General features: G+C 34.7%; 1 protein-coding gene across 1 annotated transcript in view; it reads left to right on the top strand.

Annotated features, from left to right (window-relative positions):
• Positions 1 to 8,009: 8,009 nt before the first annotated feature.
• Positions 8,010 to 23,489, top strand: part of LOC108728872 (uncharacterized) — a 31,604-nt gene continuing 16,124 nt past the window's right edge. Inside the window, 2 exon segments of the mRNA XM_018457669.1 lie at positions 8,010 to 8,121; positions 9,350 to 9,520. Of these exon segments, the coding sequence (XP_018313171.1) occupies positions 8,010 to 8,121; positions 9,350 to 9,520 (283 nt within the window).

Raw genomic sequence — 23,489 nt, forward strand, 5'->3', positions numbered from 1 at the left:
ATATATACATAGAATTATAAATATAATTATTATATTACTATAACGTAGTAGTAATAACTGTAAAAATGTCTCCTAACTGTAATTATTTTACCACACTGAAAGAAAAGATTGGCTGAATATGGCATAGCATTTTTAATTGGCTGTAGTAGCCAATTTTTGGTTGCGTTATCCTATCGAAATGTATACGATAACAATTAAAAATGCTATGCCATATTTTACCATTTAAATTGCTGCAGCAGCTAATCCTTTCTTTCAGTGCATGCAATTACAGTTATAAATATCAAAAACACTCCTTTTATTGTCACCAATACAGCCTCCTATTTTTTTTCCGTTTCCCTTCGTAAACCTTTCCCTTTGTAAATGTCGGAACGATTAAATGGGGAATTAATCGGCTGGCTCTTGTTATTTTGTCTGAGAAAACCGAAAAAAACCGTACTTAAACGGAGAATGTTCCTGGCGTTCGGTAAAGTACGAGCAGGCGGCGATAATTAGCGGCGTGTCGAACGCCAGAGAGGCTATTTTACGCGCGTATCGGTCTTTACATGGTACCGGTTCAAATTTCGACACAATCGAGTACAGAGGAGACCCAGGGAATTTCGTATACGGAATACTGATGCACCGCCGCTCTTCTCTCGGCGATAATAATTGCGAGGGCACGCGAAAGCGCCGCTATTAACATCGAGTTCGCGTGTATTTACGCGATAACGGTTATCCGTGTTACAATCGCCTTGATGATGAGGTTTCGACTTGGCCACGAACTTTGTAACGACGCACACTGATAATGAGACACTGAACACGATCGATTGAATGCTTACGTATTTATAACATTTAATGGCGTTGTAACTTAAGTACGATAATTTCATGTACAGTGCACTCTTCTGTTACGTTTTTAGGCCGAAACTAATTCCCGTTCTTTGCGGGATGTTGATGTCTTACCTCATATAAAATATGAATATCTTACATGAGAGAAATATGTGTCTGTAGAGGTTGTCTTAATTTTTTACTCGTTGCCTTAGTAATTATATTTAACGTTTTTAGAAGATAAATGCGATCGGATCTCTTTACACTGTCGTACGTACTTAAATTCGTGAATAAGTTCTTTTTTTATGTGATGTGTCATTACATACATATTTTTATCGAACTTTGCTACAGTGTTTTTCATCATAGATTGTCATTTTAAGTAAAGGAGAAGGTGGTATTGTGGCACCCCAGTTACATTTTACACAATAACTTTTTTTTAATAATCAATATTTAAGTTTAAAACTTGACAATTACATTCGTTAAAATGTTGTTGAATTGATTCTGGACTCAAAGTTACGAAATATTTATTATTTAGGATACTATTAATAAAAATGTGGCGATATTGCATAATAACTTGAAGAAAAAAATGGGTGGTAATGTGGCCTTCCATAAAAATAGCTTTAAAATATTAGTTTTGTTTAGAAAACAGTATTTGGTTACAAAATTAACAAAAAAGTCAAACATTTTAAAATGTATGCAAATGAATGTATATACATTCACATAACTTCTACATATAAGATGCTCAGTACCAAAAATCTCTGTACTAAAAATAGTGCACGTAATATAAACTATAGATTAACAGTAAAGTTACAATCGATTATCAAATAATTATTTTGGTATGAAAACCTCAAAAAAGAGGTTATGAGTAATCAATATCCATAGAAGGCCACATTAGCAAAATGCCATGGCATTGTTTAAATTTGCATAACTTAAAATATATACATTCAAATAAAATGTTAAATAGCAAATAACATACTCAAAAATACATATATTCATGTGATAATACGCTCAAGTTTATGAAAAATGAGGAAGTAGGCATAATTAAACGCTAAAGTATATCTCAGAAACGTTTCGAAATACGTGAAAGTAAAAATAAGTTATAAAAAGAAAGTTATAATAAGTGCTGGTTATTGAATATTGGTAATATTAGAGTCATGGTATAACGGCGAGTTACTGAATTAATAATTCCATAAGTAATCAGTAGGATTCGCTATATACATATAATAGCGGAGATATCATATTAAGGAGATCACAATATATATACACTAACCATAATACCACCTTCTCCTCTACTAATTTATAGTCATTTCGGACTATTTTTTTGCAGATAATAACCAGTCCGAATTGACTATAAATTGCTGACTTAAACACATTTTGTTTCGCATAATAAACTTTAATGAATCATTGCTTCGTCCTTGATACTTTTCTACAGATTCCAAATCGATGATAAACCGACCTCTCCTCGACATTGATGTCGCCGTTTTAGAAATCATTGCGCTTTCTACCATTATTTCGTTGACCGTGACTGTTGGCACTGTTACGAAATAATTCGTGTGCGTGACACGCGTGCATTTGTACTTCGCAACATCTAAATCATTATGATTTGTCATTGAAGATATATACGTGTGCAAATCGGCCGAATTGCACGGCACATCGAGCGAGAAATATCTTCATCTGTAACTTTCGAGCAGTTTGAACCGTAAATAGAACCTCGATAAGGAAATTAGCTGCTTTTCACACTTCTTTTTATATCTTTATTATTTTATAGTTATATCGATAGCCGAATGACTCACCGTTAAATCAACTCTCTCTCTCTTTCTGGTTAAAAGCTGAGGAGTAAAGTTTTAGCAAGTATAAATAGCTCTATGAAAAATACAGCATTATATCGAAGAAGAAATAACGAGTCAGATGACGTATTATGTTATAGTATTATAAGTATATTTTGTCTATTTTTATATATTCTTTTTATAATCTGTCTTTATTTTTTTATATCAATAGAATTATATTAATAGAAATGTTATAACTTCTCAGATCCTTCAATATGTCGTTAATTTAAAAACACAATGGTGTTAAACAATTTAACTAAGAAAATATATTAAAATTGATACTCAAATGTAGTTTATTTAATAACTACATTATTTAATTAATTTCGTGCATACATTAATATATAACACAGTTTTTCAAACTAACCACAGAAATGGATTGATTTACATTTTACACACGTTTTGATAATAAAATATTATTTAACTTAAGGGATTGGATTACCACTGTTTCTTTGATATCTAACAGTATACAAGAGAAAAAGTAATTGAGTCGTTATTATAACGTTGTCAGATATCATTACGCCTTCCACCTGCTTGCAGCCTTTTTTACATCAAAACTGCAGTTCTTAGATCTGCTGTATGACGTCGTCATCTCAACAGATTAGTGCTACCAAACGCGACGTACCGTGGTGTACAGCGACGCACCGGCACTAGTTTAAAAAAAAAAAGGTAACACGACCGGTCCAGATATCACGTAGCGGGGATACTCGCGCGAACGGGCAAAAAAAATTCAAGATAGCTCGCGTGTGTTCGGTAAAGACACCGTTCGGCGACCGCAGGCATTATATCGCGCACGTTGGATCTTTGCCGGACATAATGCGAGCTTAGGAACGTCGTTATGTCTCGCACGCTCAACGATATAAATTACACCGTCGGCGCGTGCGATTGGGCCAATAGAGCAAGAAACACCGGCGGGCAGAGAGCTGAACGTTATGCACAATCGGGCCGATGGCACGCGTAAGATAACACGTGCGCCGCGTTCCGCACGTTGCGGAACGGGGGGCAAAATCGGATGTGCATCTGACGCAGGTGCCGGTGGATTATAGAGGGGTACGATGGTTGTTGCGTTATACTTCCTGTTACGTCGACCTTCCAGCACGGCTGCACCCTCCAATGCCCAGTGATCGGTCACGTCGCACGTGACTTGAAAGTTACGTATTTATATATTTATATTTGTTTTTAAATGTTTTCAGATTTATCTGTAATTCAGTCTTGATATCGGAACGCTCATTAAATATTTTTTTTTAGAATAATATTTATAATTACGCTGAAAGAAAAGATTGACTTCTGCAGCAAATTAGATAGTAAAATATGGTATAGCGTTTTTAATTGGCTGCTAATTTGTGGTTGCGCAATTAAAGTTAACCTATTCACAATGTGAATATAGGATTTCGATAGGTTAACACAAATAAAAATTAGTTGCTGCAACCAATTAAAAATGCTATGCCATATATTCAACCAATCTTTTTCTTTTAGTGTATAATTCGAAATTTAGATCAACGAGAATAAATCAATTAATCCTGTTTTAAACCAAGGTGGATTTTAGTGTTTAAATATTATATTTTGATGTGATTTTCTGTATAATTCTGCAAACCACGCGTCCAAATCTTTTTTAATTTCGAAATGTAAATGCGAACAAATGTGTGTGTGTGTGTGTGTGTGTCTTAGAAAGATATTTTAATAATTTGGTGATAAAGTAACATCTTAAAAACTGTAAATAGTTTATTGCGGCAAAAATTACCATGATATTCAGTGGCCGAATTGAGGGCACATCCACAGGCAATTAGCGAGATTCAGTTTCAAATTCTAAGATAATATCCTTCCAAGATTCTTATTAGCATCAATGTTATTGCTTGTCAATTTAATATATGATATTAATAATTTAGTCAAAGCGATTCTTAGTGCTTAAATATCTCGCAGTGTGAATTTATTACATATTCTATTTTACACACAAAATAGAATACACAGAATAAGAATCGCTTTGACTGAAAATAGGATTATTTTTCCTAATTAATATTATCTATAATTTCTTATAAAATTAGAGCGCAAGTGACTATAATCAGGTTTGATATCTAATGATATCTAAATATATTTAAATATAAATATTATCTAAATATAAAAATAAAACGAGGTAATAATTTGATAATGAAATCATGAAATCATGAAATGAGGTAATAATTTGATAATAAGCATAATTTGATGATAATAAGCATATAATTAAGATGATGGTCGAGTGAGCACTTCTTGTTTCATTATTAGATTCAGTATGAACATTTCGACGTATTATACGGTATCGTCAATAAATTCAGTCAACAAAATAAAGACATTAGCATCTTATTATAAAATGATGATAGCAGAATTTGTGTTTACATTAGTTGATTTCCAAAGTGATATCCTTATTGACGTGTCGTATATAATTAAGAAATGCATTGACATTTATGATCATTCGTAAAAGAAATTTATAATCGTATAGTTCATTGGTCGGCTTTATCTGTTTCGAAATCAGTCGAATTCTCCTCTTCAAGTATTTCTCTAACCCTTCCGTTCAACGATCCTAAAAAAATCATGGGAGAAGAAAAAGAGAAAAAGAGAGAAAGGACTTGTCGTTCGTTTGCATCACTACGAACCAAGATTTTAAGAAATTCTAATATCAACTTTCCTTCTAGTAACTGAATTTCGAGACGAAATATGCTGCTTTTATAGTGACACTTGATCACCTCGTGAATTCATTCATTTTAATAGGCGTATCTTTATCGCGTTTTCTTAAGGTATTTTATTGGCTCATCTCGTTTTATTATCCACCCAACTGGTCCTTACATGAATAGCGTGGCTTGGTTATCTGTCCGACGAAAAGAAAGGACTTCTCTGGCATGTAGCGACACTTTCTCTCGACAATTACCTTCACCATCTTTTTCGACGGTTGAGAGGCTCTCGAGCGCACGTCGAAGTAATTACAAGACGAGCGCATAGGGGAGGAAGTTTAATCAAAATGCAGTCTCCTGTTGCGAGACGAAACATGAGAGATGCGTTTCAAAGTGATCTCGCCGTAAATAATTATTAACACGATTTCGCGAGGAATTTGCACTGTAATTACCACGCGCTTGTCAGCATTTACGTGGCCTACGCGTGAAAATTGCGCGCTAAGATTCAATAATCAGACCCCGAATGCAACTCGTCAACCGATTAATATAATCGTGATAGCGCAATTTCCAACACCTGCCGTAGAGATCGCTTTAGCGAGAAGGTTATTACGGAAGGATGATTACACGTACGAGAGTAACTAGTCATTTGCATCGCTTATTTTTCTTAGAGATATACGATCGATGTGTAGAATTACGGAGTAAAAAATTTAGTCTCCCTATCCGTTTGCAGGCTTATTGAATTCTGACAAACTACGACGTTGCATAAAATCCGATAAAGTAATAAAACTTTATGGAGTTATGTACGTATCTACGTTGTCACACCTGTTTAGCATGATTTATGCTAAAGGGCATGGACTTTGGCTCGTGACAAACGGCGAAATTAAGCGGATGCCAAATATCTCATTAATTTCAAGCAAGAGCTCGGACGAGCACGTCAATAAATACGTCAATATCTTTTGATTAATTGCGCCATCTCGTCACTTCCATTTTTCGGTCAGATAAAGATATGCTCATCAGTCTTTCTCTCGCCATAATCCCTGCGGCAGGACTCCCAAAATTATGGTTTCACCTCTATCGTTGAAGACTGATGAAAATGTTCAAAGAACCAAGTGTGATCATCGAATGGAGATTTATTACTTAAGAAGCGAGATTATAATCAATTCCAATTCATCTATTCAGTTGTGATTCATTTCGACGATTAATACAATTTGACAGAAATTTAAAAAAATCTTGATAGTCATCGTGTTTGAGTGTCCTGATGATCGGTATAAAATTCCAATTAATGACATGATAGGCTATGAGAAGAAGGGGAAAACGATTTATGTAAATTTCTCGTAAATCATGCCGATACTAGTATCAATTATGAAATGTAAAAATTATAAGGAAAATGTCGAAGGTTCTCGATAGAGTCGGTGGATGAAAATCCGGGGTTAGGGTTAATTGTGATTTTATTTAACATGGTTATAACATTCGCCAACCGGTCGTATACTAGTAAATTTAAGATGATTACTTTAATGACTGAATTAGCATCCATATCCTTTCAATCTTTAAAGTGCACTTGTACGTTTCGTGCTTGCACGTAGCTCAAGAGACGTGAGCGATCCTTCAAAGTAAATATACAGGAAGTCTGGTATGTCCATGATAAAAATTGTCAGGTGAGACATTCCCGTAGATGCGTCGAATGACCAATTAAAAATTTGCCTCAAATTTTATAAGGCCTAAAGCCTCAGTCACGGAAAAATCGATTTTACTAAATTTTAAGAATTTAAATACATATAGATCCGAAATTAATTTTATTGGGCTATCGAAGTAATTTTTTATTAATACAAAACGATTTTTCTGAAGTATCTAAAAATTTAACTAGACACACATTTGAAAATAATTTTGTTGGATCATCAAAATAATTATATAAAACGATTAACAATTAACAATATTGCAAAAAGTTTTAACATTTTAGTAATAAAACTGAATCAACTTGAGCGTTTTACATAATTATATTCTTAGTTCAATAAAATTTATTTTCAAATCTGTATTTAACTAAATTTTTAGATATTTTAGCAAAACCGTTCTTTCCGTGTAAGAAACTCAAGCGTGATGAGCAATGCTGTAAAAAATTTTGACATTCCAACAATCAGTTTAAGTGTCCCACATAATTATTTTGATAGTCCAATAAAATTTATTTTTAGATCTATATCTAGTTAAATTGTTTGATGCTTCGGTAAAATCGTTCTTTCCGTGTATTAATAAAAAATTAGCCCCAAATTATATTCAACCACCATTATGCGCAATGTTACATTTAATATTCTTTCATGAGTGTATTTATTGTGTAAGTAAAAGAGAATTAATTTATTATTGTAACAAAAAGCGTGACTTTTTCGGAGTATTACGTTAATTCTAAGCATCTAAATTTATGTCTAATAATATACTAATAATATAGTTTATATACTAATATAATATGGTTTCTGATGTACAGAGACTAATATTTTTTTGATAAGTGCATACAATTGCAGATGCAGTGTTTAGCGTAGACCGAGTGCCGGGCAAGATGCCATAAATGACTGCCGGAAGTCTCTTGTGTAATGTCGCGGAATTAAGCAGCCATTAATTCACAGGATTTTCAATAACTTATCAACCGTGCCAAACGAATATGCTTGTTTGGCGCGGTTAACGAAACGCATAAAACCATCCCTTCGGTTATTTACGACCTACATCTATTTATGTGTTGCAGAATGCTGTGGGGAAGATGCGTTCTCTAGCCCTCGTTCTCACGAGCTTCAACCTCCTGCAAGTCGTCGTTCGCTGTCAGGAATTATCGGTCATCCGGCACTCCGATGGAGATATTTTTACCATCGAAGGTAAATATTTTGTGATCGTTACTGTTATATTAGCATCATATTAAGCTTTTTTTATTGCGGTAATCTGTGAAGAAAGACAATTCAGGACGACGGTCGAAAGTGTCGTTTTCTTGAAAATGCTGTAATTGCAAATTTCTTCCAACTAGAATTTTCACTCGTGTGTCGTTTTTCATTCGAGACCTTAATATCTATTTGCGATTTCTCGCAATGCCATTGTGGTAATGTTGACATTATGACGTGTTACATTTTGGCGGTCTGATTCGAGAAGCGTGCCTCGTAAAGGCGCAATTCGTGCCGGTGATACGCACAAATCCTGCATGCTGATTTTCCGGTACACGGAAGCGAAGTAATTCGCGATTCGAGAGTGCCGAACGTATTCCAGGACGATTTTGTGCGAAATCGTGACACAACCGCTGCATGAAATAAAAAGACGTTCGTAACGGATTAACCGTGAAATTACGATGTAACGGTTTGACAGCTGTCCGACCTGTCCTTGGAACTCGGCTGGATTATATGGCACGTCCTGACTGTCCTGAGGAACACGCGAATTTCAACCCACGGATCGTACTTTGTAGCTTGGACAGCCTCGCGTTACTGATCCTGCGAAACACGTTCGGTACACGAACAAATTATTAATTTTTCCGAGATCGATTAATTGACCGTTAATATAGATGGAGTATTTTAATACGTAACATGAATACGATATCAGTTAAAAACAGAAAAACAAAAATTATAGTTAGACAAATTAAAATACAGTTATAAAAATCAGTTGTAAAGTTTAATCATTAAATAATATATAATTGTTGATATCAGGTATTAAATATGTGGAATATAAATTGATATGCATTTGAATGACCTTATAAAAGGATACATTTGAAGAAAATTATTTCAGCTGAAATCTTGGATTTGATTTTAAATTAACAAACGCGATTTAATGTATTCTACATGGAAAAAATTATTTTGCTGAAGTGTCTAAAAACTAAATACAGATCCGAAAATAATTGTGTTGGATCATTAAAATAATTATGTAAAAGATTGAAACTAGTTACTAAAATATTAAAATTCATTACGTATCATGCTTGAATTTACATAATTAATTTGATGATCCAAGAAAATTATATTTTTCAGATCTATATCTACTTAAATTTTTATAGCTACTCCATTTTTATAGATAATTCAGCAAATCCTTCTGTGTAATAAAATGTATTAAACTGAAAATTTGTTACAGGTTCTTGCACGGAGGCCTGTACAGTGCTTAGCAGCGGCACCGCCAGTCCTTTTTCCCGGGGTTCCTCGAGTTCAAGTCTGCTTGTGCCGAACAGTTCCTGCACGTGCCAGTGCAACTTCGACTTGCCTATCTTTCGAGAGGATCTCCACATATGCGTCAATGACATTCACGGTAACGTTCCCGCAAAATTTCTTCGTTATGAATTATGAAGTCATCTACCGCGGTGCGGTGACGTTGCGGCAAGTCACTGCGTGAACGTTTACTTGCTTGACATTAATGATTTCCGACTGCGCCTTCCGTTACATCCTCTTGCCAGCTGGTCCAAATCAAGCAGCAAAAGCGTCCGCACAGCGGACGCGGATTTATATGGCTCATTCTCCTGTATTTAGCTCGTCGCTGTGAATCACAGCGGTATTCATCGCCGCGATCAATCTTAAATGTGCTATTCGACGCCGCTCGTGTAATTGCGCATGGCTTATGGATTGTTCCTCTCACGAATTATTGTTCTTCCTGTTTTACCGTTACGAGAATAAATAACAGAAACGTTCGATATTATTATTACATTTGCGAACTTTGCGCCTCACACGAAACAATAATAATGTCGATTAAGTTACAATCGGGGTGTAAGAGAAAAATAATAAACCGTGTAATGAAATCCTTTATTTATTTCTTTTTATACAATATAATGAAGTATTATCATAAAAATACGGTCAGGATTGCGCGACGGCAGTGGTTCAATCTCTTCTCACTGTCGAATATATATAATTATCGTGAGCCATAAAAAACCAGGGGATGTATGATTACGGTCTCGTCGCTGATTGTGCTCCCTTTCCCCGCGATATTAATAATAATACGGCGATATATTATTTATTACACCGTCATTAATTTTCACGCAGCCAGACCAGTAATCGAAATATCGTTCGCGATAGGTGGTCGCCGTATGGTATCGGCGTACCAGGTGTAGCCTCCCCGGAAGTGTGACTCTCCCTCCATGTTTATCGACACCGACATACCTCTCAAGTACCGTTTTTAAGCTACCGGTCGCGATTGGTCGCCGTTGGCAGAGGTGAGGCCACGCAAAAATGGCGTGTCCTGTTCGACCAATGTAATTTCGGGGGATTTAATGTCTACGTACATGCGTGGCATCACGCGATTAAACTGCCGTTTCAGACGAAATTTGAATAATTTACCTTCCTCTGTATTTTGTCTCTCCTTCCCCCCCTGCCCTCTTACATTCGTCTCCTCACACATCGGCGATCGATTTTTCCTCATTTATAAGTCTCAAACAATTTTTGAAAGAATTGACGTAAGTGAATGTATTTATAAAAGCATCCATTTTTTACATCATTTAACGACCGAAGGAATATATAATTATATGATGAAAGGGGTGAAGTGAGGGCGCATACACACCGCCAGCGGAGTACCATCGCGTGCACTGCCGGGGTTGTTGATAAATTGCTGGATGTTAGGCAATTATAATTTACAAGAAAAACTTTTCGACAACCCGAAATTGACTTCTTTTTGCAAGTAAATACGCGGTAATTTATTTTGATTTAATGATATTGGCAATGCGGCGAAAAATTCGGCGTTTCGCTGAATATGAATGAGGAATGCTTCTGGAAATGTTATTCATTAGTCGAAGACCTCCCACAGTCAAATGCACTCGTCGTATCTGAAGAAATGCAATCGACATGGTCGGTCACGAACGCGGCATTTTTCGTGTACGGAACTCTAACTCTCTACAGAACAGTAGGAGAGACTGTGATACTTTAAGGCCAAAAAAAAGTTTTTAATTTTGTAATAAATTTGTACATAACTAAAATAATTTAGTTATGTACAAAACTTAAGAATTATACTATAATATAATATATGTCTCGTTTACTTTAAATATAAATAACAATATATGTCAAAAAACTGTAATTTTTAATTAAATATTTATTCCCTGTTTGTTCCAGAAAATATTTCCTGTTAGATTGTTCTTATTTTTAATCTTATTTTTTATCTTAGAGTACAATTTACTTAATTTTAATAATATTGGGTTATTTATCAAATTACTACCTACATATTTATAAAACGTGTGAAAGGACATGTTGTATTTCGGAACATACTAATTATTTTTTTATCACACCGAAAGATGTTTTGTATATGACTTACAAAAACTTTTTTTTTAATTTAAAATATTTAAATTACGCGTAAACTTCCTTGAGGAAAATACCAGTGGGAACTGAAAGAGATTTTTTTTACGTTGCCTGCTCAAATATATTACTTTTTAATTATAATATAATACAATTAAGATATCAACATAAAAAATCTTTTGAGGCTTCCATGGGTACTTTCTACATAAAAACTGTGTGTTTCGCGGGTTATCTCCGTGTCTATATCCATTCTTGGAATACCAACGTTTTGTATCACAGTCTCCCCTAATAGAATTGTATATAATTGTATGGAATTACAATAATCACAATACTTTAATAGAATAACAGTTTATTACGATAGAATATTTAGCAATATGAAACGCATGAAACGACTACTAATTTATTAATATATTCCAAACGCGTTTATCCAGCTCTTTCTTAAATTGCTTGTTATAGATTCAGTGCAATAGATAATCATTTATATCTTTCCTGCGTGAACCAGGCAGAATGAACTAGATAAACCGGACGAGATAAAAATCGCTACTGAAAGGTCGAGTAACGTGTTACCTGCGACCGTAAGACTATGTTACGTATCATGGCGTGAATAAATGACGTGCCTTTGCCCATTTCCATAAGTCACCCTCGGTACACTCGACGTGCATATTCTTAGCGAATACTCGTTGAACAACAGATTCTTATCTAAACGATAACGAGATGCTAACCCACAAGGTATATAAATCTCAGAGAGAGAGAGAGAGAGGGAGAGAGAGAGAGAGAGAGAGAGAGTGTGTAAAGAATATAAATACGATTGGATACATAAATGATACCATTCTAATTTGCACGGAAAGAGCAGTTTTGTAGAAGTATCTATACTAAAAAAAATTTTCTAAATCTTATAAATACATATTTCTTTAAATAGTAAACATTTACTTACAATAAATAAATATGCTCAATAAAGAAAAGATATAATTAAATCGAATTAATGATTTTTGTATCAAGTAAGTATATGTTTACATTTAGTAAATATTGACTTAGAAATATTCAAATTAATATTTATTAAAATTTAGTGTTTTTTTTTTCGGGGTAAAAATTTAATTAAAAAAATCTGAGATAATTAAAATTTAAAAATTAAGAATATATATTATATTCATAACATCTAACTTTGACCGATTATTGGCGCTCTCAAACGTATGTATGTATATTTACACGGTCGGATTTTAATTCTTATTTATTAATTCAAAAATTTGAAAATAATTTTGTCGAACTGTCAAAATAATGTATGGGACACTTAATCTGAGAATATCAAAATCTTTTGCTCATTACGCATTTCCTACATAATTCGTTTGATGGTCCAACAAAATTATTTTCAAATTTGTATCTAGTTAAAATTTTAAATATTTCAGCAAAATTGTTCTTTCCGTATGAAACGTTCCGTGTATGCGACAATGCGCTGTCACGAAGTCTATTTGGTCTGGGAAGACAGAAACGTTTTATTTGATTATATTATTTGACAGTACGTCTTTCTTATTACGCAGGCAAGGACTTATAAAGCGAGGTACGCAAATCTCAAACCGCGTTCTCGAACCAGCGCGAGCCTTCCTCATCTGGCAGTCGAGCGGATTTCTCGGCTCACGAGCATACTGCTTTCAATCGAACCGCGTCATCGGAAATGATTGCTCCAGCTGTTCGAGTGAATCGTCTGTCCGCCGCGTTTCTAAATCGTCTGCTATGCACGCGGTACGGTATTAAGCAGCGGCGGCACTTGATGCATGTGCTGGCGACTTGTTTTTATCACGGGTCGCTTTCCTGCCCGAGCAATCCGTCTTACTTGCCTCTTGACAACGATTGGGAGAGTCTGAGCCTCGAGATTGAATAGCCTAGAAAAAGATAAGCCCGTAGATTTGTAAGCTTTACGTTATAAATGCGAAATTGTATCTAAAATAGATCTCACCTCGCGCTTTATACGCGGAACGTTTCAATCGCAATTAAAGGCGATCGGGGCATAAATGCTGTAAACGTTTAATACGTCGTATATCTACAAAAATAATAGAGCCGCAAATACAATAATATACTAATTGGCTAAAGCCAAAATGACACTCTTATTCCTTAATCTTTTAAACGTAGGCTATATAATTCTAAGGATATTAATCAGGATTATGGAATCTTGGCTTTCAAAGGCGGCATTGAAAATATCTTAAGAATATTTATTCAAACAGTAGTAGATATATACTTTCAGTAAACCTTCCTTCAAGCGAATGGAGAGCGTGCGTCATCGATTCTGATTTATGACTTCTGTGTGTTTCTCAATTTATATATTTTTCTCTCTCATTCTTTTTTTTCTTTCTTTCTTTCATCCTTTAACTAATATAATTATTTTACTTCCGATATTATCTCGTGTCTTACATTTCTAATTGTGGCGAGGGACTGACTTAAAGTGAACCGCGACAAATTACATTGCACTACGATATTCATTTTAATAATCATTTATTATCCTTGGTCCATCGCCCTGATATACTCGGTATATTTAATCGCTTTGGACACGTACAGACGTCTCAGATTATAAATAATGAATCTTTCATTACGATTATTTATCACCGACAATCCATTATCATCCATTATTGCCACATCCGTGGCTCTCTCGGACGCACTAAAACACCTCAAATTACGTGCCGTCGTGAGCACGCATACTGGCTTTTTAACCACTTAACGCATCAATTTTTTTCTCCGCGCCCTGTTATACTCCTCTACGCGACGTAACTTACGTCGCACATCATAAAGGCCGTAAAATATGTATAACAGCGGCGATGGCGGCGGCGGCGGGAAAAGAGAAAGAACGGGCGTATCGAAATTAATGCTACCAAACTCGCGCCAGTGGTAATTAGTTTCGTCCCGAAAAGGCGAGCAACCAGTCGATTCGTCTTTCACTTATTGGCCATGAATCGTTCCTCATCGATTACGCCAAGCACCATGGCAAATGCGATCAAATTTAGCGTGTCAGGAGCAAAGGAGTTAGTAATATTGCGCGAGAGTATTGCGACGTGATGATATCTTTCGCCATTAAATTCGTAATGTCAAATTAAACCCGTTGAGGTATTTTTAATCGTTTCTATAGGTTGTTACTGCTCCTACTCAATATATCGTTAATTTAATTAAAACAATGGAGTTAAACGATTTAATTCAAGAATATATTAATTTTAACTCACAATCAAATTTTTAGTTCATTTTTCACTATATTATATACGTTAATATGAACGTTGTTTAATTAATTACAGAAATGAATTGATTTATATATTGAAATTAAAAGTAACAAATGTTATTTAACTTAAGAAATTAAGTTGTTATTGCTCCTTTGATATTTAACAATGTCCGAGAGTCGTGGTATGAGCGAAATATTACTTTTTCACCCTCACTGCTTAAATTACACTAGTTTACAAAAATTTTTTTTTTTTCAATTTGGACCAAACGTCTCTTATAGATTTTTGGATGCTGAAAACGATGCCGCAAGCGAAAAAATTCTAGCACAGATTTTCAAGATAATTGAGGTCAATATGTAAAAAAATAAATATGTAGTAAATTTTTTTTAGCGATATTTGACACTTTCTTATAAAGAAGATTAACGTTATCTTGAAATTTCTATTAGAAGTCATGAATGTATTATTCATCCCCTCTAAAATGCATTTTTTTTTATTTCAATATCTTACTTTTTAGCTATGTTATGAATGCTGAAGTGATATCTCCGTATGGTACGGGATAGGTAACGCTAAAATCTTCAAACAACAATGACGCGCATACACACACATAGAGAAAGAGGGGGGAGGGGGGGAAGAGAGAGAGTCGCTTTATAAAAAAGATGTGTAGTTGCATATTACAAATTGCATATTTTTTTTAAAGCAACTATATATATTTTCATTACACCGGTGGATTAGTTTCATAATTATGTGCATAAAAGTGTTAAGGTACAGTTATCAAAATGTGACCTTAAAAAATTAATCCGAATACACATATATGACGCTGTCAGAGTCCGAAATAGCTCCTATCTTTAATCCTTCATAACCTGACTAAAAAGTAAGGTATTCAAATAAAAAAAAATGCATTTTAGAGGGGATGAATAATACATACATGACTTCTGATCAAAATTTCAAGATAAAATTAACCTTCTTTATAAAAAAAAATGTCAAATATCACTAAAAAGAAACCTTTTTTTACATATTAAACCTCAATTATCTTGGAAATCTGACATGCTAGAATTTTTTCGCTTGCGACATCATCGTTTTCAGCATCCAAAAATTTATAAGAGACACGTTATCTGGTCCAAAGTAATTTTTTGCTGTAAACTGGTGTTATCTTCGCAATTGATAGAAATGAGATTGTGAGAAATGGTATTCCCAGCATGCGAAAAACCGAGGCAGTGGCCTGTTATTTCGCCGCCCCGCTATTATTAATATTAATCTGCTTACCCCGCGAGCATAAGATCGAAGCTGTCCCCGATCTCTCGCCGGAGCATCGGCGAATTTACGAGCGACCGAAGATTAAAAACGCTTCGTGGAAGCGGGCGAATTCTTGAGAAAGCGCGGAGATGATTTCTGCGCGGCGCGGTTTATGATTGGCTCTATAATTTGTCGGCGTGCGCAGCGCGTCAAAACAATTATATTCGAGATTCTACAACTGCGATAGCAACAGCAGCGGATGTCTGTATGTATTTATACGTATATGAATATTTCCACGCGAGATATAAAAGAGATAACGAGCGCGTCAAAACAATTTTATTCCAGATTCTAACAACCGTGATAGCAGCAGCGGTTGTCCTGCATATATTTATGCATGTATGAATATTATGAAAATTTCTGCGTGAGATACAAAGGAGATAAAGAGCTACACGGCAGATTTTACCCTCGTCGAAAAGGTAGCGGTTATCCAAGATATCGTCAAGCTATAACTCGTAAATACATTTACGGTCTTATTCCATAATTATATGATTCGAGATTACAGTAATTACATTTTTTCGCGTAACATCAAGCTTCTTAAATCTCGCAATGCTTTGCGCGAAGTTAGCAATTATCGCAGATCGTAAAGATCACCTTAAGTAGCTTTCATTACATTGTTAGATCACTTAGGAATCGATAAGTGGCGCAAATACAGAGCTCGTGATTTCTTAGTGCAACGATGAGTTACGCCGATGTACCTATTAATCATACTCTCACACAGTATTATCGTCTATCGGCAGCCGTCTCAAATTGCAAATTAGCTCAATTAGTTAGATCAAGTGGTACCCTTCGATTATCTCGAAACAGCATCGTAATCCCAGTTCCGACCACGTTTCAACTACGTATCGATGAATTAATTTGGATTTTCGATAATATCGTTCGATATCTTGTCTATTTATCGCATCTTTTTATCTTACATGACAGCTTTGTTGAAGTATTTAAGAATTTAGCTAGATACACATCTGAAAATATTTCTGATTTAAATTATGTTGAATTATTATGAAAATAATTATGTAAAATGCTCCAGTTGCTAGAATGTCAAAATTTTTGGCAGCATTGTTCATGCTTGAAATTCCTACATAATTTTTTTAACGATCCAACAAAATTATTTACAAATCTGTATTTAGTTAAATTTTGAAATATTCCTAAGGAGAACAAGAAAATTAAAATAATGTCAATTTGACGTCATGTTGATGAATTTATGTCATTTTTTGGTCATGATAAAAATCTCGATCTCAGATGATTTAAGAATGACTTTATAAAATGTATATATGTATATTATATATATATTATATATATATATATTATTTTTATCCAAAATGACATAAATTCATCAATATAACGTCAAATTGACATTATTTTGAGTTTCTTGTTCTCCTTGGGTTATATTTCATCAAAATTCTTTCTGTGTATCATTTTTATTCATACGCGAAAAATATTTTACGTAATATTGTGTGTAAAATTTATTACAACTCTAACTTGAATCACTATGTTTGAAAAAATTAAAAGCAAGAGATTTAATAAAGCATTACATTTGATAAAGCATCATTAAATATATAACTTTATTTTTAAATATGCGAAAACATTTCTCATTAATTAGATTAATTAGATTAATGTTGAAGTTTAAAGTTTAAAGCATACAAGGAATTATCCTGTGTAACATAAAAAATATTGGAAACTTTTCTAAACCATCCCAATTTTCATCTAATTTATTGGCATTTATCGTATCGTATGACGCTCGATAGCGAATCTACAGAGATTCATCTAATAACGTTTTTTGTTGGTAGAACTAGTGCGCACTCAGTGCATCTTAAAGCTGTTGTACACTATTCTAATCTAAATGTAAAAGTGTGAGATATCTCAATTGATAAAATGCCTAATATGTATTTTAAAATGCCTAAAATGTATTGAATATTTCACGGTTTTTAATTCGTTTCTATATTTTTATTAAATATACATCTTTACGTCGATTTGTGTACAACGACTTTAAAGTGCACTGAGTGCGCACTAATTCTGCCAATGAAAAACGTTATAACGTCGTTAATACGACAGATCGCCCTTGTACCGCGAAACGTCAAATTTCTGCGCAAAAAGCGAGATTACAATAATCAAGTATGAAATCGTCTATCTCGGGGGATGCGCTGCTGCCGGCGTAGAATCCGCGCGACCTCGACAGTAACCTTGCATCAGCGCTCGTCATCAATCTTTAATTTCCACACCTGCAGCAGACAGATCACCGCTCGTGTGAGTCAAGCATGCGCGTCTGCAGATAGACGAAGAGAGAGAGAGAGAGAGAGAGTTTATGTGCGACTAGATTCCCGAGACCCTGACCCAGGTAAGAAACGGAGATCCTCGCCTGTAATAATACACCTGGAGACATTCGTGAAAGAAATCTATATGTATTATATATGTTGACTCGGGTATATTGTAGATTAGACCCCGAACATTATGTGCGCACGCGGCGCTAAAGCACCGTTATTAACGTTTCCCTCTCGCGTGTTAATAATATCTCCAGCATTATCGTATTATATCCAATGAATCAAAAGATATTGTACACTTTGATTTTCATCCCTCTCATGGAGGGAAGTCTCGGGACGGAGAGAGACTCGACCATCTACACATTTATTACATATCTTATGCATTAGTTAAAAGATAACTTGATGTCGAAATAATATCTACGTTTAGAAATGCCTTAACAATATGGCTTAACAACCTGACAGCTTAATTTGTTGCCGGTCGAATGGTGCGAGTGCCTTGGCGTAGAAAGAACGTCTACGTGAATAGTGGTGTCTTTCGCCGCCTCTGCCTTTTGAATCGAATCAATGACATTAAAAATGGGTATCGTGCACCGTAATCAGGAAGCGGACTTATTGGTTATCCTGTTCACTCTGTGAATCGTTTCTCGTGAATAATAATAGAACGCGAGACCGGTGATTTCTGTGGTCAACGAGAGCCACGCTGCATCTCGTTGTGTTTGTTAAACCGGGTTCTATCTTACTCGATCGTGCATTACAGAATATTCAGTGGACGTTTTATTGTGATCGTTCGATATCAGTATTTATCTTCCCCGTGATGCCAGTAATTATCTGTTTCCTCTTCGAGAAATTAATTATTTCTAATAAATTAACTATTTCTAACGTAAACTTCTCGAGTGCGTAAGCTATCGCAATCGCTATTGCTTTATTATGCGCCACACGTATGTGATACTAACATAATTTCGATGCTCTTGCAGTTAAGACGTTCGTTAACGAAACAAGAATACTCCAACATAAAGTCTCGCGTTATACCAATAGCCTCCTCTTTTTATCTCCGGTAATTACCGCACGTGAGTCTGAGTTTCTCTCATTTACCTCCATTAGCATATTGTATTCCGCTCCCTGCGTAAACAGATTGTATCTTCGACAGATTGAGAAACAGAGACCAGAAAGTTATCTATTATTACAGTCAAAAGCAAGTCGTGAAAGTCTAACTGTATAACTTTGTATGCGTTCCGGGTTTGCTATTTGAGTTCCTTAACCCTAATTGATGTTCGCTTGGAAATTCCTTAAGTGGCGTTCGGGAGTCCATACTGTAAGTTAATGTTTTCTACTTAAAATTAACATAATTAAACGTTTTTTTTTTATTTTGAAGGAAAATCTGAGGAATAAAGTAACTTTTGATTATGTAATCTTTTGTCTGCAACCTGAGTCTCTTTTGGTACAAGCAAAATTTTACTCTCAAATTTCTCCGAAATGAAGGAGGCCTATGATGATATAAAAACTTTATTTACTCTTTATTTTTTCTAAGACTCGTTTCTACTAATATGGTTTAATTTTAATCTCAGTTTTCTTTTTAATTAACACTTCATCTTTTTCTAGTTTTGAAAATTAGAAAAAGATAAAGAGTAAGTTGAACTGAGATTAAAGTTAATCTACATTGGTAAAAACGGGTCTAATTCTAAGAGTGAAAAACAGATAAACTGATAAACGGTAAGTTAAACCGAGATTAAAGTTAATTTTACATTGATGGAGCTCTTAGTAATGTAATAGAGATGTTGAAGTAAGCCTAAATTTTTCCACATTTTTTGAAGGTTTAGAACAGTAGAAAAATTTGGACGGAGAGAGTAAAAATGTAATTGCAGACGGAGGGTTAAAATTATGTAAGATTATGAAAAATTATGAAAAACATTTGTTATAAATAATTTTTCTCAACGTTTGGCGTCTAGTCTACGGGACTCACAAATATTAGTTAAAATTAATACATATCGAATATATATATTATAATATATAAACATACGAGATAAGCCGGATAAACGAAGAAGTATCTTTTACTAAACAAGAAACGATTAATCTCGTAAAGGAAAAAAAAGGCACTGGGAATCTTTTCTGCTGATGAGCCTTTCAGCTTTCGCTTTGCTACGCGCGTTTCTTCGTGTTCTCTCTGACATCGGATGCAGCACGCGAGATGCATCGCCGCGCCGATCCTAATTTATTCCACACATTTCTCAGCCCCTGTCGATTCGCAGAGAAGTCGTACATCTCTCCGTGAGGTCTTCGAGACCTGATCGCTGCTGTGCGTAAAGATTGTATTTAAAGGTGAAAAATATTGGTCGCAAATTTGTCCATGTTGAGTTCCTTAACCGCAAATAACGTTTGCTGACACATTATATTTTTTTGCAAAGTAATGCTGTGATTAACTGTGTCGCAGGTCGATCGTCAGCGAGTTGAAAACTTGCACGCAACATAGTCTGAGTTCTCTCAACACTCAGAAGGACCTCGACTTTACGTATTTTTTTATTACAGAAATTTCTTGCCACCTCATCTCGACTTCGCAAATAATTGTAATTTCGTCGGTCGATGGAAGAAAATTGCGAAGGGTGAACAACGGGTCTGCTGCATTGTCTCTGACACATTTCCTGATCTTTTTTTACGGTAACTTTACTTTCTCCTTTCAGGACGCCTTATAACCTTCATTTGAATCTTGCATTAAATTGCACATTATAAAAATGTACCTCGAACCTCGAACGCTTTGCGGTCCGTCCTACCTTGAATATCTAATTCGCGAATTTGTCACGCTTGCACATAGAAATGCATATAAAACGCATTATATATTCTGCTTCAGGGAATATAAAATAAGTAACGGGATTTACGATGCATTAAAGAGATACTAGAGAATATCTCTCGTTAATATTAACATTTATATTTTGCGATTAATTAATTAGGCAAACATAAATTAAAAAAGTAACATTTTTGCGATTCTTAATAATATCATTTACATTTCTTGCGTAAAAGAATGATTTTGTTGAAGTATTTAAAAATTTAGCTAAATACAGATCTGAAAACAATTTTGTTGGTCTATGAAAATAATTATATAGAAATCTCAATCATGCTGACTAATGCTACAAAATTTTGACATTTTAGCAACCAGTTTGAGTGTCTTATATAATTATTTTGATAACCAATAAAATTATCTTTAGATATTTACACTGAAAGAGCAATTTTGCTGAAGAATCTAAAAATTTGACTAAATATAGATCTAAAAATAATTTTGCTGGACATTAAAATAATGTTTTAGGAATCTTAAGCAAGATGAGTAATGCTGCAAAATTTTGATATTTTAACAACCAATTTTGTCGTCTTATCTAATTATTTTGATGGTCCAGCAAAATTTTTTTTCAAATCTAGTTAAATTCATTACATTCTTTAATGAAATTGCTCTCTCGGTGTAGCTAAATTTTTAAATATTTTAGCAAAATCGTCCTTTCATATAATGCTTGCAGCGTTGTTTTTTTTTTGTCGTAATTTTCAATAGTTACAAACTCATGTTTTAGTTGTAGACTCATTTAACTATCTTAGGTTTTACCGTCAAGGTTTCAGTGACTCGGTATATCGCTCGCTCACCGCTATCTATCTTCGTGTGTGTACTCGTGAACCTCGGGGTTCATCCTCAAAGGTCACGCGAGAATTCCACCTCGAGGCTCTTACACCTCGGAAGCGTTCTTTCTTGCTCGGAAACGCTCCAGTAATGATGCAATCGTGCGAGAATACGTTCCTCTGTTATACGTGTGAAACTTAATTTCCATCAACGTACTTCAGCAATACTATCCGCTTTATTTGGTTGAGATCTTCACTGTCGTTTAATTTCCATACATTTTGATATAAACTTATTGTTGAAGAAGCAATATCTAACATAACATATAACAATTATAATTCTAATTCCTATAACGTTGATTAAATTGTAGTACGATTTAATATTTAACTGTATTGGACAAATGTGAGAGAACAATTTTTTTAAAGTACCTAAAAATTTAGATAAATACAGATTTGAATATCACCATCATTATGTAGGGCATTGTAGGGAATTCAAGCATGATGAGTGATGCAAAAAGTTTTGACATTTTGGCAACCAGTTTGAGCATTCTACGTAACTATTTTGTTTTTTACTGTTCTCTCTGTGTAAACAGCAATATTCAAGGCACAGAACGAGAAATTAGTTACATAAATCAATATCACTTATTACACAAATATTCGAATGATTATTAACTACCGTTAAATTGGAAATAAACTAATTTTAAAAACTGATAATGACATATTACATATCAGGTCATTGATATGACTCTAACAGGACTAAGAACGAGTTGATCACGTTTAATCGATGATCGTTGAATTACGCAATCCAGATTCCTTTCTGCATCGCATGGAATGCGGTCGAGTATAATTATAACACGATCACTCTCTAATTTTAGCTCTAGTGTTTTAGTGAACTACTTTCGTAATGCGATGTCCGCATTGCGCGAAAGAGATTCGAAATTAACCAACTCCAAAACTAATATATTAGTTGCAGATGGGATATATTCAGAGATGTAATTCCGACGAGTCTACACTGATTGTGAGAAAAATATTTCGATTGTACCAACAAGAAGTACAAACAAAATAAATTCTGGTCACGCAAATCAAAATTGTGGTTATCAAAATTGAATTTCTAATTCAATCTCGACTAGAATGTCTGATAGATTTAATTATAATCTACTGATTTATACCTTTTTGAAACAAAATTCCAATTAAGACTTTTCACAATTAAGACACTCCCAGTAGGAAAAGGATCGAGTTAATTGCCATCACTATCATCAAATTGCGTAGACTCCTTTCTGCCTCGCTTGTAGGCGAGTCAATCAGAGCAAGTTTGCAAATTCCAGTCCCAGCGTTTAGTCGAGCATTCGATTTCCGTATTGTGACATTACGGTGTTCGTGTGAAAAGAATATTCAACGTGTATAAGCGAACGCGATACGAGATAAAAGAAATCAAACGCGCGCTTCCACCTGTTCCTTCGACGCCGCTCATAAATTATCGTCCACGTCCGTGCCGAAGGTGGAGACCGTCTCGGCAGATGGTCGGTATATCACGCTGGATCACAGAGCCATTGATGACCGCTACGACGATTATGGCGACAACGATTGCGTCGAAGGAGCGAGCTCAATGAATATTAATTGCGCGATACAGTCTGTCATCGACGTTGTAATTAGCGTCGATAATGACAGCGGC

Source organism: Mycetomoellerius zeteki, unplaced genomic scaffold (assembly GCF_001594055.1).
Source record: "Mycetomoellerius zeteki isolate Tzet28-1 unplaced genomic scaffold, Tzet1.0 scaffold655, whole genome shotgun sequence".
NCBI classification, from domain to species: domain Eukaryota; kingdom Metazoa; phylum Arthropoda; class Insecta; order Hymenoptera; family Formicidae; genus Mycetomoellerius; species Mycetomoellerius zeteki.